Below are 15,808 nucleotides of genomic sequence, written 5' to 3'. Positions count from 1 at the left end.
CAGATATTGGTTGTGTCCGAAATCGCCCCATACCCTCATCAATATCAAATGTATTTCTAGAACACAGTTCCAGTAGTGGGATTGAATAAGTGCACTCAATAATGTCCAGAGTGGTTTCGGACACCCAAATGTCTGTTCCCTCAAATAGTGCCCTATTTAAAGTTTCTATGAAAAGTTTTTTGGCTTTTAGCATGAATATGTTAGCCTTACTGTTATCTATAAGCTAGTGTGCTCCATTTAGAAGACCAAACCCAACGTTGAAAATGAAAATCAGGTTGATGTCAGATTCCAACGTGGGTTCTGACGTCAATCCGACTTTATTTTCCAACCAAAATCTGTACTTTACAAAAAAAAAGAAAAGAATCTGTACTTTACTTGAGTATTATTTTTTTCTGGAAACTTTACTTAACTTCACTACATTTGAAAGACAAATATCGTACTTTTTACATCACTACAATTCTGTCAAGGTCCTTGAGTAGAAAGTAGTAACGTCAGTCAGGGGATGATTTTGGCTGGAAACCGATTTTCATTTTCAACAACAATACAACGTCTGTCCAACGTTGGAGATTTATGTCAATCTGACGTTGGATTCTGACATCAACCTGATTTTCCTTTTCAACGTTGTAACATTGTAAGGCTAACATATTCATAATAAAGCATTTTTTTTTTTTTTTTTAATAGCCCATTATTTGAGGGAACCATTGTGGACGTTATTGAGTGCACTTGTTCAATCTCACATTCAATCCCACTACTGGAACCGTGTTCGAGAAATAAATTTGATATTGATATGAGGGTAGGCAGGCATAGATTCAGAGGCATAAGGTAGGCTACTGTAAGTACATACAACAATGCAACAATAATAAAACAGTACATTGACATTTACTTTTGATACTTAAGTAGGCCTACTTTTAAAAACAAGTACTTCTGTACTTTTACTTAAGTAAAAATTGGTCCTTACAACTTTTACTTGTAACGGAGTAATATTTGACCAATAGTATCTGTACTTTCACTCAAGTAAGGAAGTTGTGGACCCTTTAAATCCTTAGGATTAAGGTTAGACCTTAGTCTGAACTGTTTAAACATTTAAGTTACTTCTGAGAAAAAGTAAAAAAAAATTGTTGTTGTTGTTGCATCATTTGTTCTCAGATGCCACTTGGTTTTGGCATTTTGCATCTAAGGCAGTGACATTTAAACATTTATGGGACTAAAGTGTCCCAAATGATGCCCAAATACTTTTGGGGCCACTTTATATGACATTGAGCACAACGTTAAGTCAAATTCATCAAACATTTGTCCAATAAACATGAATTGAGTTATGGCAGAGTTTTTATCCCATATCACAACTGACACAACAAAGTGTTTTATGTAAGCCATTCCTCCCTGTTGTGACAGTGTGAGTGAAGTCATTTGATCCAGCTGCAGGACAGAGGCCATTTCTTTTATTAGGGACAGCAGTATGACTGTGAGTTTAAATGGCTTCTATTGTTCTATTGTGTTCCCACACACACACACACACACACACACACTTGACACAACTGCATCACTGCAAGCACGGAACATTTTTCCTGGATTGTGGAATACAGGGAGATGGACACAGAAAGTTCAAGGGAAAGAGATATAACCATAATTTCCTGTTGCAACTGTACCACAGATATATTCATCATCAGCCAATCAGTTTTGAACAAACAGGTAGTGACAGATACCACACCTATGACAGGCACCGGCACGTGGAGAAAAGAGCGAGAAGGTGGAGAATAGATACAAAGAGCCTGAGACTCGAGGAAAAAGTGGAAGAAAACGGGCGCCGCTTCAAGAATCTGACTGATTTAATGTGGACGCTGTTGGAAAGGGCACAGAAAGTTTAGATCAGCAAGGGAACAGCATAACAAGGACTCGTTGTCCGAGAAAGGGAGAGGCACAGGACAAAGTGTGGAGGATGGACACATGGCTGAATGAAGTACAGAAGCATCCAGCCCTGTATGTCTTGTGCTGTTCTGTAACTTTCAGGATTCTTCACAAGTTCCTGCAGACTGTGCCCTGCCCCGGCATTGTGGACACAGACCCCTGGAAGACGTGGAAATGGAGGAACCTCTCAGTGTCACTCGTCCACTCAATGCTTACCGGCATCTGGGCCGTCGCCTGGTGAGCTGCACTTTTAGTTTTCATTCATGTTTTTTTTTCATTGAATTGTTTTACAATAAGATCAACAAAGCACCACACAACTTAAATGCAGTTTTAGCATCTAAATAACTCTGTAAAGCAAAAAAGACAACACATCTTCACTTTCAATATATATATATATTGATATATTCTTCAAAACAAGTTTTATTATTTAGAATCTAGAATTTTGAACAATTTAATGAATTTTTTTTTTATATCTAATTGTCGTAGTACGTTTAGTGTATTTTAAGGATGTTTAAATATTTTTACAAGGCAAAATATTGAATAAGACGCGGCACAGGTTCAGCACAGTACATACAGAATCAAAGCATATATTGTTAGACATTTTTGTCTAGTTTGTACTAATAGCACTGTGTAAGAATAAACATAAGTTTTTAAATGTTTATGAACAGCACTTAACCTTTAGTTACAGATCTTTCGGTTTAGAAACAGGAAGAACCTGCTGGACCGGCATGGATTGAGAGAATGAGTGACTGACAATAATGGTGTTGAAATTTTGTACAGAGTATGAATCACTTCATACCACAACCCAAGCAAGAGTTTCTATTAGCAATGGATTTTTTCACTCTTTTTTATGATGTTTTATTAACAATGTTCAGGAGAAACAAGTTCAAATGATCTATCCAATCATATACGTACATAGCCGACTCACCTATGTTCCTCGACAGTTTTTTGCATCCCTCTGCCATTCCGACTCCTCTCTATTGGCTGGTTCCTATCCCAGCCAGGGAAACGGGGGAGTACTCTGGGTTCGAGCCAAATTCTGAGCTCGGGGCCCTCCCCTCGGAGAGCACGCCACATACTCTTTTACTCTATCTGATTATATGTGTGAACTCATGTGAACTGTGTCTGTTACTGAGCACATGTCTGTTGTATCTTGATCCTGCATGAATCTGTGTGTGTGTGCCGACAGTATTATTCAGCATCCTGTGATGGTGCATGAAATCCACTCAACCTACACCCCTTCAGCCTACATGCTAGTCATCGTCTCATCTGGTCAGTAAACACGTCATCATATCAGGAACACATGGCACTAACATACAGTAAAATGCAGCTCACATCTTATTTATGTGATGCTCATGTTCTCCTGTGTGTTCAAGCATATAGAAATTATGTCCTGCCTCTGATCTAATGAGAAGAGTTTAAGCTGTTCTGCGACTCATGTCTTTGGAATAATGGTGTAAAAAATTATGAACACCTTAAAGCTGTGCATATATACAGTCTACAGTGTATATTATATATACTGTACATGAATGTGAGAATAGATGTGTATGTATGCATATATTATACATAACCATTCAAACATTTGGGGTCAGGTTTTTGTTTTTTTGTTTTTTTTTGAAAGACATATCTCATGTTCACCAACGCTATTTCAGTAAGCCACAAACAGTAATATTGTGAAATATGTGACCCTGGATCACAAAATCAGTCACAAGTCGCACGTGTATATTGTTGCAATAGCTAGCCAACAATACATATGGATCAAAATTTTCGATTTTTCTATTATGCCAAAAATCATTAGGATATTAAGTAAAGATTATGTTCCAAGAAGATATTTCGTAAATTTCCTACCGTAAATATATAAAACATTTATTTTTGTGAGTGAATGCAGCACAATCTCGAACATATATGGACAACTTTAAAGGAGATTTTCTCCATGTTTCGATTTTTTTGTACCCTCAGATTCCAGATTTTCAAATATTTGTATCTCGGCCAAATATTGTCCTATCCTAACAAACCATATCAATGGAAAGCTTATATATTCAGCTTTAATGTATGAATCTCAATTTTAAAAAAATTACCCATGCGACTGGTTTTGTGGTCCTGGGTCACATATTAAAAATAATGTATTCCTGTGATGGCAAAGCTGAATTTTCAGCATCATTACTCCAGTCTTCAGTGTCACATGATCCTTCAGAAATCATTCTAATATGCTGATTTGGTGCTCAAGAAACATTTTATATATTTACAGTTAATGATTAATATTTTTGTGGAAACTGTGAAACAACCCCCCCCCCCCCCATATTTTTTAGTGAATAGAAAGTTTAAAAGAACAGGTCTTTACTAACACTGTTGATCTGTTTGATGTATCCTTGCTGAATCAAAGTATTATAAAACGGTTAGTTCCGGTCCTTGATTCTGATTGGTTGAGCCGCGTTCGAACCCGTTGTAAATTACTTAACATACAAACATATTACACAACAAACATACCTGTGACCGCATTACATTAGTATTAGGCTACTGTGCAACTGCCGTTTGTGATTCTTTGTTTCTGCACGTGTTTCTTGGCAACCTCTTTGGAACTACATTGCTTGGCGGAGGAATACATGTGTAACCTTTACAGTCTATGGTTATAACGCTAATTTTTTGTTGCTGGTGTTTATATTATGAATAAAATAAATATTAAAATGAATATTTTTTATGGAGTTACCGTTTTATAGAAGCATAAATATATATTTTTATAAAAGCCGCTCCGCGTCGTGCCTAACAATCCCCCTTAGCTGTTCTAAATTCACTGTAAATCACGGCTTCAAGGGGCTTAACGTGATTGCTTTAATTTCTTTCAAACTGACCCCAAACTTTTATTAATTAAAATATAATTATAGTCAAAGAAATGTTTTGTACAGACAATGTTGAAAGGACTGAAACCCCAGAGATTTATCTGAGAATAGAAACTGCCAAACGTTGACACTGATTGAGGGACACTACAGTGAACCTGATTCACACAAATTGTACAATTCAATTGAAATGTAAAATGGAGCCCTCTTACAACAAGAAAAAAAAATATTTTAAGGGTTTTGTCAATTAATTCGGCATTCATCTCTTTCAACAGGGTACTTCATTCAGGATGCTGGTGACATTATTTTTAGTGGGTACGCAAAAGCATCTTGGGAGTTTTTACTTCACCACGTTATGGTAAGTCAATACAGCGGTACAATACAAGGCCATGAAAAATGTTTTAAAGGAACACTCCGCCGTTTTTTTAAATAGGGCTTATTCACCTTCTTTCCTACATTTAGATAGGTGGGCAAATGCATTTTTGTCTCAGTGCATGCATTGTTTTAGTTTAACAGGCTAGCTTAGCTTAGCATAATGAATGGAATCCTTTGTTGCCAGCTAGCATGTCCTGAGTAAAAGTAATATATATATATATATATATATATATATATATATATATATATATATATATATATATATATATATATATATATATAGTTACAAATAGCGATGCAGATTAACACTAGGCAATTTCCTAGGCAGATATTGACTTGGGACTATATTAGGGGGAAGCACAGGCAAAGCACTGCTACTTGGGCGCAGAGATATCACGCCCAAGTAGCAGTGCTTCGCCTGTGCTTCCCCCTAATATAGTCCTTAATACATGTCAATATCTGCCTAGGAAATCGCCTAGTGTTAATCTGCATCGCTATTTGTACTCGTTGTGAATACGCAGGCCACAAGAAGTAATTAGGTGTTTATTTTTTATTTTTTTTATATTACTTTTACTCAGGACATGCTAGCTGGCAACAAAGGATTCCATTCATTATGCTAAGCTCAGCTAGCGCCGACCCTGTCAAACTAAAACAATGCATGCACTGAGACAAAAATGCATTTGCCCACCTATCTAAATGTAGGAAAGAAAGTGAATAAGCCCTATTTCAAAAAACGGTGGAGTGTTCCTTTAAGTGCTATAGGCAAAGTTATAAAAAGTCTATTATTTAGACCCGGATAATCTCACAACTTGTTCCAGATGAGAAACTTGAGATTCAGAACAAAGCAGAGTTATTGATTTTGAACACAGATTAGAGGGGGCTCAAACTTAATCCTGAAGTTGTGTGTGTGTGTACAGACACAATGATTGATTACACATCATTCCCAGTATACTCCAAGGAAATTGGCCTTTTGTACTTTGAACATACATTATTGTGTGTGGGTTTCTTTTACTTTTCGTACTTGATTCCTTATTTGGCAAGGCCTCATCCTGAAGAAATAAATCCATGCAATTGTAGCAAGTTGAAACAATCCTGCCAGAAAGACACCATAAGCAACAAATAAGAGTTTAAAACACTTTGAAAGTGTTACTCAGTTATTACTGAGATTGGCTTAATTCATACATGTAGCTATATATTTACTACAGCAAACTAGGTTGAAAGACACTACAGGCAAAAACATTGTTTTTCATGTACTTGTACATTTTGGCCTAATGGCTTTCCACAACGTGTTGTTTCAGACTAGGGGAATAGAAAACACCTAAAATACACTCCCTCTACATAAATACCACAAAATACTACATTAAATACATTCCCTCATATATATATATGGCTTTATCCAATGTTCAGATTTCTGTTGTGGAAATATATTCAAATGAGTATTTAATTCGATAATTGCATATTTAAACATTTCCATTAACGTATAAAATGTTTACAATTCTTAATGTAATCAAGCAACTGGGGAAATCTATTAGTTTGATTTTTACCCCTATTCACCTGGGGTGTCTCTTGTATCTTTTCCTGTAGGTGATCTGGTGTTTCCTGTACGCCGTGTTCACACATCAGTATGTGGCGGGTGCAGTGGTGGCTTTATTTGTGGAGGTGAACAGCGTGTTCCTGCACACACGTTTACTGCTCAAACTGGCCAAGGTGGCCCAAAACTCTTTCATCTACACCGTCAACAAACTGTTGAATGTGGTGACCTACGTGACCTTCCGGCTTGGAGCACAGTTTTACCTCACCTGGTACCTCATATATCACTTCTCGTCGTTGGATCATGCTCTCTACTTCCTGATGACCATGATGCTCATGAACATTATGATTCTCATCTATTTCTACCGCCTCCTCCGAACAGACTTCTTCAACAAGAGGCGTCCTCACAACAGCGCTCCTAAATTTGCTGAGGACTAAACTAACAGATGCTGATGTCTATCGGTCCATAAACCAAAGGCTGCATTCAACATTTATCCATAGGATATCTGTACTGAACAGACAGACCTCACCAGACACAGTCTGTGGCCAATCAGGGACATTTAAAACATGTTAGAATAAAACATATATTTAGAATAAAAAATGTTTAAAACACTCAATAAACACATTTAAACTCAAGATTCATGGTAGCCAATTGTTAAAGTATCTGTTAAAAAATGGGTTTTACACTGCAAAATGTGATTATCTTAGCATTTTTGCCTTTTCCAGTACAAATATTGCAAAAGAAGCATTTCCTTGAGAAACAAAATGACGTTAAGACAAGTCTGATATTTTCTTACAAAATAAAATAAAATTTGTGTTTAAGCAAAAAACAAGAAAAAAATTCTGCCAATGGGTTAAGAAAAATAAACTTTTCTTTCCCCACTGCCAGATTTTTTTCAGAAAACAGGACTATATTATATATGAATATATAATGTAATAAGCTTGATTTATGATTGTTGAGATGTTTATACTGGGAAACTAAACAATACTAAGAAAATAAATTTTTGTACTGTATCCAAGGCAAGGGTCATTCAATTCAAACTGGCTAATTCAAATCATTTGTCGTTTAACAGTTTAAAGCATTTTCCCAAAATGGTAGCTGTAGCTGCCAGATTCTAATCTGAAGTAATACTGACATCAAGCTTTGCACCCAAATGCAGAAATTTAAACCAGCTTTTTAAATTCCTTCTGAGAGAGCACTGAAGGGGAATTCAACCTTCAAAGAAATTGATAAAATGACAAAGTATTTTTCCTATTAAATTATGTATTAGGCATGAAGCGCTCTCAGCAAACACGGCAAACTCAGTTCTGCAGAAATCGCAATAATGGAGCACCATTTCATATTTCTCTGAACACATGGTGGTAGGAATGTTCATTCAGTCAAATAATAGATATTCATTTTTTTCTATCAAGAATTTAACATGCAAAAACAAAATGTTGAAAATGCTTTACATTAAAACAGAATAGCGAACCTTTCCCAGGCTGTTATGAATATATTTAAGAAAATGCAAATAAATGTTCAACAATAAAAGAGTTTGGAATGGGACAGCGAATTACTATTTGCAAAAATCATTTGAGTTTGCATTTCATATTTAATTCAGGAGTTAACCATTTTCAGGCTTGTTGCATTGAAATAACTGAAATATTTTGTAACCTCTCCATTTCTCCTCACATCAAGGAAAACTTAAGGTAAGTCACTGTGCCATTTTTAATTTCCCCCCTAAAGATCAACCTAAAAACATTGCCCTGCACTCAATAGGCTGCACTAATAATTCTGAACCTAACTGGGTAGGATGAATCGAACAGTAATTCTGGCATTTAATACATCTTGAATGATTAAATTATAGCAGATTAACCTGCTGATGCTCTATCTTACATAAACGGACATTTTTGGGTAAAAAAAAAAAAAAAAAAGGAAACCTATTCTCAAACCACAGATTCTAATCTCGTTTTAAATGCAAACAAATGAAGCCACGACAACAAAAATAGTTTTTACAAACATTTATTCTTCTGTACATCTGCCCAAGAGCACTTTAGATGATGCCGATCTGTAAGAAAAGATGACAATCAGCACAGTTCAGAGCACAAACATTTCACAAAAGAAAGACGACAAAGCATCAGTGGTTCCTTTGAATGCATCAGAATCATTCAGGCAAAAACAAAGTTTACATCATTTGCTAAGACTGACAGTCTAGCTACATGAAACTGACAATACATCTATTGTTTGATACACCACATTTACAAATTCACCTTGTTTGCAACATCCAAAGCATCGTAATCTGGCGCAAGACGAACGTATGCCTTCTTTTCGCCATCAGGCCTGCAGGGAGCAATAAAGCATTTAGAACATTTCATCGCATCTTCACAAATCTGACAATGCTCTTCCTGTGCATCAGAGGTTCCTTTGATAACATCAAATTTCAGAGTAATGATTATCTTTACATCATTGCACAGCAGGGCTTCTCCCACAATGGCTATCATTCTAGCAGACTTCATTGGCCAGAAAAGCATTGATTTAAAACAGTGGTTCTCAAACTTTTTGACTCAAAGCCCCTCTCTATTAGCAACACTATTCAAAGGCTTTCAGATATTGGCTATTTCCTGCATTTCTGCTGTAAGTGACCAAACTCTTTCATTTTTTAAAACTTTATGCCCAGAAATTGGGAGCATTGTTATTTTAACCCCTGGTTTCACAGCCTTGGAAGTTCACAGAGGTCCCCGGACCCCTGATTGAGAACCACTGCTTTAAAAGACTTGAAAAACAAACCTACCTGATCAGTGTGTTGACTTTAGCCACATCGATGTCGTACAGTTTCTTGACGGCGTGTTTAATCTGATGCTTGTTAGCTTTGACGTCAACAATGAACACCAGAGTGTTGTTGTCCTCAATCTTCTTCATGGCGGACTCGGTGGTCAGGGGGAACTTGATGATGGCATAATGGTCGAGCCTGGCAGAATGAGAGAGATGTCAAACTCATGCAAACTCTGCACTGTATTTATGCTTTAATTTCAACTTTTTCAATGTTGAAATGAGGATGCATCAGTGTTTTAAAAATTTGTAATCACATAATTTCATGCTTTGATCGCAATTCCCATCATTTGCATCCTAAAACATCTGGTTTTAAGACAATCTGACATTCGTCAACTATAATTCAACACAGTAAAGTAACAAATGCACTCTGGACTTAAGGGAGTCACAAAGCAGAAAATAGCTTGCAGGTCTCACTTGTTTCTGCGTGGAGCGCTCTTCCTAGGGTACTTAGGCTGCCTCCTCAGACGCAGGGTCTTGGGCCGGCGGAAGGTTGGGGTGGTCCTGATCTTCTTCTTCCTCTGGCTGTGGACACCCTTCAGCACAGCTTTCTTGGCTTTAAGGGCCTTGGACTTGGCCTCAGTCTTGGCCGGGACAGCTGTAGAAAGAATTACAAATTATGACCATACAATATTACCAAAGCAGTCAATATGAAGCACCTTAAATTAGTACAATATTCCAACCTGCGTTCACATCCCTTATAAACATTACATTACTTTATTATTAAAGGTAATGGTCTTTCAGAGTCACATCAGTATAACGTTAACGTTACATGAATAAAGGTAGCAGCTATAAAATGCATCAATACATAAAATTGCTGATATTTAACAATGATTTCGTGTTCGAGGCTGAGTGAATGACTCTTTAAATCACTAAACTGGCTGATAATGACTAAGTAATGGATGTATATGGGTAGCCACGTGTGTTTACTAGCTAACGATGACAAGCTAATGAGATGTCATACTTGTGTTTTACTCCGTTCAATTCAAATGGTAGGTAAATAACCAGTTTATGCCAACTGGATAATAGTTTTAACACGCGGCCAGTCAGACAAAATGACGCACTGAGAGCGCATGCAACTCAATTATGTTAGCTTGCTAACCGCCAACCCGACTAAGGACGTCTCACTCCGGCACTTATTGAATTAAAACCAATGTTATTTCACTCCATTCGCCCAATAAAACCACTAGACACAAACATAACTATTTCAACTACATCTAGGCGAAAATGTAGATGTATATATAAGAATAAACTTTATTTTTATAATGTAAAACCTATAAAACGAACGCACCTTCCTTCTTCGCCTTCGGGGCCATGTTGGGAAAGGAAGAACGAGAAGGGTTTCCTTCAGTATATCACAGGGGTTCGCGTTATCAGATGCAGTCATCGCGAGAACACCGCTAGGCATTATGGGTTCTGTAGTTCAAATGTTCACTGTAAATATCGAGCGCCGCCACAGCATACAGGGGTGCTTGTGTTGAGCACAGTCACGCAGTAAAACTTTAATAGGACTAGCCAGCCTACTTGTTTATATATTTCATGCATTTGCCGCAAAATAACCTAATAGCTTACAAAATAATAGTTGCCTTAACAACAAAAATGTGTCGACTAAATAATAGCCTAATGCGAATTTAGAAAAGTCTAAAATAGGCTACTTGTAGAATGTAAAAAAAGCCTTCTGCCTTTAGGTAAGTTGTAATAATTTTTTTATTTTATTTGTATTTATTAATATGTTTATGTTTTATGTTTGTTTATCCCACTAGTCACAGGACAGAATGGTTCAGTGTTTGTATTGGTGTTGTTAAAGCTCTCACATGATGAGCTCTCTACCCCCTGTGAAAGGAGACAGGATCATCTGTGAACTCCCTTTGGTAACACTTTCTGTATTTTTAGTTAGTTTTAAATGTTGTCTCAATGCACATACTTTCACATCTTTATACTTCTCCCTAGTTTTCTCTCTCTCCGAATTACACCACTTAACAAGTAGAGGATTATTGTGTTGAATTACACACAGAGTGTAATTCTATTAACCAGACTCAACTGGACCAGATTATTATGTAAAACGATATTTTTTGCTGTTTTGTTTTGTTTACATTTTTAAAGCCTAACCTAACTAATTTATATCGGTTTATTTATTCAGTACTTTACAAGGGACGCTGCAGTGCACACCAAAGATGGCTTTAATATTACTGTTAGAGAGGCATGTCAAGGACAGAAATCAGGGTAAGTTACTCTTTTTCTCTTTCACACACACATGCAATTATGTTTTGCTATTATGGTGGAGGCTTTCCATTAACCCAGTTGTTTTGATATATTCCATTAACATTTATTAAGCCCCTTTCCCCACAATGTAGGCAAAACCTCACACACAAATCCTCTAGATTGGTTTAGATTGTATATGTGATACAAATGCGTAGTGCAGCATGAATGAACATTATTTTATTGTAAATGTTCACTATATTTTCAGACTGAATGTAGCCAAGGTCATTGTAGTTGGTGATGTAGCAGTTGGGAAGACCTGTTTAATAAATAGGTAAGAGCCTGTAATGTTAATTTTCTATTCTCTATTCAGATCTCATAGTGCTTTTACTGATACATTTAAATTTTACTAAATGAATCCCAATAGTGCGTAAAAATAAATGACAAACAGCTTGATTAACTATGATTATTAATATTTCTGACCTGAAGATTCTGCAAAGACACGTTTGACAAGACGTACAAGGCGACTATTGGAGTGGATTTTGAGATGGAGAGATTTGAGGTCCTCGGGGTGCCCTTCAGTTTGCAGTTGTGAGTTTTGTGTTTTTTATAGGTTTAACAGTCATTCGTATGGTTGCGTCATTCGATCATGGACCTCTTTCCCTTTGCAGGTGGGACACAGCAGGTCAAGAAAGATTTAGATGTATTGCATCCACATACTACAGAGGAGCTCAAGGTAATAAAACAGACTATATTAAAGGGGTGGTATAGTGCCCTTTTCACAAGATCTTAAATAAATCTTTGATGTCCCCAGAGTGTGTATGTGAAGTTTCAGCTCAAAATACCCCACAGATATTTTTATATAGCATGTTAAAATGGTCACTTTTTGAGGGTGAGCAAAAACGCACCGTTTTTGTGTCTGTCCCTTTAAAAGCAAATGAGCTGCTGCTCCCGGCACAGAGGGCGGGGCTTCAACAGCTTGTGTCCTTTTACCTCACACAGACATGCACTGAAAATTTCAAAAACTTTTAGCCTTTTATGTTCAAACCGGAGTCGGACAAAGATGGGGAGACTCTAGAAGAAGTGGCAATATGTAGACAACATTTCTGAATGGTTAGTTGATGAATTTAGGTAGCTTATGTGTAGTTATCTTCTAGTCATTGATTAGCATATTCGGTCATGAATCATGATAATCTATAAGTCGCGTTCCCGGGGGCGGGGTTTATGTAAATGTTAGGGTTGGTGATGTCACTAACCCGGGAGGAATGTCGTGTGGTCCCTACCAGCCGTTTGTTGTAGTCCTTAAAAAATTTTTTTAAGCAAATATCTCCCTTTGCTTTTAACTTTTAGCGTCGTATCTTTGCAGATGTTGTTTATGTTCAGACAGCAACATTACACACTAACTAAAGTTAGAAAAGTGAAATCATAATCAACCCCCCCTTTAAGTATGCGCTTGCTGTGGATTGTGCAAAAACCATTTGTCTTTTGTTTCCAGCCATCATCGTTGTGTTTGACCTGAGCAATTATAACTCTTTGGATAATGCGAGGTACAGTATGATCACTTATTTGGTTTGAAACACATGTCTAATTAGTCATGAATCATGTCTGTTTTCTCTCACCTGTCTGTTTATTCAGAGAGTGGCTTGAAGATGCCATGAGAGACAATGACCCTTCTAGTGTTCTCCTCTTCCTCGTGGGAACCAAGAAGGATCTTAGTGTGAGTTATCAAATGATCACCTGTAAGATATTAAATAGCCATGGCCACACTGCGACTTTCACACGATGTTGGCATAGAGGGGTCTCATTAACCTTTTAAAGAAAAACTGGATGTGGATGCATGAAATTGTACTGATAATCCCAAAATAGTGTTCCCTTGAGTCTAGGTGAGTATTTCTCTCCATAGCACCCAGATCAGTTGGCCCAAATGGAGCAAGAGGCTGTTAGACTCTCTGAAGAGATCAGAGCAGAATATTGGGCCGTCTCTGCCCTGTCAGGTACAGTAAAGTGTTAAAGACTTTTAACAGCAGGGGTTTTGAATGCCATCAAACTAGTTGGTATGTCTGAGCTGATGGCAGAAATATGTGAGGTTGCAATACTATCTAGATGAAGTGTTGTAATAAATGCAATAATCTCACTAAACATCTTTGTCTGTATAAAACCACCACTGCAGTGCTCAATCCAAGAGAGGATTTGTAGCACCATAACCTACTGAATATATTATCATATCACTTATTATGTTTTCTGTTTTAATATATTTTAAAATGTACTTTATTCCTGTGATGGCAAAGCTGCATTTTTACTCCAGTCTTTTCTCATTACATCATTATTCCAGTCTTCAGTGTCTTCAGAAATCATTCTAATATGCTGAATTGCTGCTCTAGAAACATTTCTGATTATTATCAAAAAAAATTATATATATATATATATATATATGTAATATTTTTGGGAAATCGTGTTCCCTACCATTCAAAGGTTTGAGTTAGATTTTTTTTGTATGTATGTGTGTAAAATAAATGAATACCTTTATTCAGCAAGGATGCATTAAATTGTTCAAAAGTAACAGTAACAACATTTATGATGTTGTAATATAACATTTCTGTTTCAAATAAATGCTTTATTTTTATTTACAGTATATAAGATTTTTTTTTATCATGGTTTCCAGCAAAACTGTAATCGTCATTGATAATAACAAGGACCATTATTAATAACTGAGCACCAATAATTGATAATTGAGCAGCAAATCAGCATATTAGAATGATTTCTGAAGGATCATGTGACACTGAAGACTGGAGTATTGATGCTGAAAATTCAGCTTTGCCATCACAGGAATATGGCATTATACATTTATTTATATATTTATTATATTATACACAAATTTTAAATTATAATAATATTTCACAATATTGCTGTTTTTAATGTATTTTGATCAAATAAATGCAGTCTTGGTGAACATAAGAGATTTCTTTTTCTTTCAACAATTCCAAATGATTCCATACTTTTGATGACATCAGATGTATAATTTCTGTCGTCCTCCATAGGGGAAAGTGTGAGAGACTTCTTCCTCCGGGTTGCATCACTTACGTTTGAGGCGACTGTATTATCTGAGCTGGAGAGGAACAATTCTAGACAAGTTGGCGATATTGTCAGTAAGTTCTTTTTCAATAAAGTCCAAGTAATGTATCACAAATGTCTTAAAATGCTTTCCCCCCTCCCAAAAAAAGAAAATTCTGTCAGCATTTACTCACCCCAGGCCTCATGTCATTCCAAACATTTATGACTTTTTTCTGATATATATTTCTGAGATGATATTTTGAATAATGTTGGTAACCAAACAATTTCGGTTCCCATTGACTTCCATTTTATTTTTTGACCATATAATGGACTTCAATTGGAACCAAAACTGTTTGCTTGCCAACATTCTTCAAAATATGATCTATTATTTTCCCCAGAAGTGAGAAAGTCATACATGTTTGTTTGGAAAGGCTGAGGGTTAATAATGGCAGAATTTTCATTTTTTGAGTGGACTATTCCTTGAACAACTTTAACATTCACCCTTTGGGCTTATTTCAAACATTTTAGTATAAGAAAATATTTGGTCCATGGTCATATTGTCTTAGTTGGAAATATTTTGTTCACTCCACAGAAATTTCTAATAATTGTGATGGAAATTTTAAGAAGAGGCAATCAAACTGCTGTCATTGACTGAACATATGCAACATGTTTCAATGGATCCGATCAAATGGGAATTGAAGTGATCCTTGAATACAGAATGCAGTGTAGTTAAGAGGTCACTAAACGCCCTCCTGGTGGTTCTGAATGGATTTTTGTGTAAATGCAGCCCTTGTTTTCATTGCATCATGCGTTTCTTTGGCTAATATGATACATATGCCAAGACTCATGACCACAGGCTCTGCTGCCGTCTGCTCGGACACAAGACTCCCACTGTGAGCTAAATGGAAGGATTGTTGGACGTAAATGGAGAAGTATCGCTCAAGCAAAAATTGCGAAGCAAAAATGAGCAACTCGACAAACATGTATACAGTGTTGTATTCTGTTCTGAAGTGTTGATTCATGAGACAATAAAGGCTAACATTTAAAAAAAGCATTATTTTAAGTATGGATTTTGTCAAAATAAATGAGAAATTGTTGGTAGTCT

General features: G+C 36.4%; 3 protein-coding genes across 4 annotated transcripts; 2 read left to right on the top strand and 1 right to left on the bottom strand.

Moving 5' to 3' along the window:
- Nucleotides 1-1,586: 1,586 nt before the first annotated feature.
- tlcd1 (TLC domain containing 1) lies at nt 1,587-8,069 on the top strand. The gene is made up of 4 exons (XM_081391160.1): nt 1,587-2,142; nt 3,095-3,177; nt 5,015-5,097; nt 6,699-8,069. The coding sequence occupies exons 1-4, from the start codon at nt 1,937-1,939 to the stop codon at nt 7,080-7,082; spliced, it is 756 nt and encodes a 251-aa protein (XP_081247286.1). The 5' UTR covers nt 1,587-1,936; the 3' UTR covers nt 7,083-8,069.
- A 561-nt stretch (nt 8,070-8,630) lies between these two features.
- Nucleotides 8,631-10,786, bottom strand: rpl23a (ribosomal protein L23a). Its single transcript, XM_081391161.1, has 5 exons — nt 10,745-10,786; nt 9,871-10,051; nt 9,416-9,592; nt 8,895-8,964; nt 8,631-8,692 (listed from the first exon to the last, which is right to left on the bottom strand). The coding sequence occupies exons 1-5, from the start codon at nt 10,767-10,769 to the stop codon at nt 8,678-8,680; spliced, it is 468 nt and encodes a 155-aa protein (XP_081247287.1). The 5' UTR covers nt 10,770-10,786; the 3' UTR covers nt 8,631-8,677.
- Nucleotides 10,787-10,886: 100 nt separating this feature from the next.
- Nucleotides 10,887-15,747, top strand: rab34b (RAB34, member RAS oncogene family b). Of its 2 annotated transcripts, none has more exons than XM_081391158.1 (11): nt 10,887-11,141; nt 11,217-11,324; nt 11,594-11,676; nt 11,921-11,986; nt 12,142-12,243; nt 12,324-12,388; nt 13,148-13,199; nt 13,288-13,369; nt 13,556-13,646; nt 14,691-14,798; nt 15,296-15,747. In XM_081391158.1, exons 2-11 carry the CDS (start codon nt 11,268-11,270, stop codon nt 15,352-15,354), a joined length of 765 nt encoding a protein of 254 aa, XP_081247284.1. In that variant the 5' UTR covers nt 10,887-11,141; nt 11,217-11,267; the 3' UTR covers nt 15,355-15,747. The 2 variants fall into 2 exon arrangements, with proteins under 2 accessions (XP_081247284.1, XP_081247285.1); XM_081391159.1 differs by having other exon boundaries at nt 10,914-11,141; nt 11,261-11,324.
- The last annotated feature ends 61 nt before the right edge of the window (nt 15,748-15,808 follow it).

The sequence above is a fragment of the Scardinius erythrophthalmus genome, assembly GCF_964197995.2.
Source record: "Scardinius erythrophthalmus genome assembly, chromosome: 17".
In the NCBI taxonomy this organism is placed as follows: domain Eukaryota; kingdom Metazoa; phylum Chordata; class Actinopteri; order Cypriniformes; family Leuciscidae; genus Scardinius; species Scardinius erythrophthalmus.
This window is presented reverse-complemented; position numbering and strand designations above follow the sequence as displayed.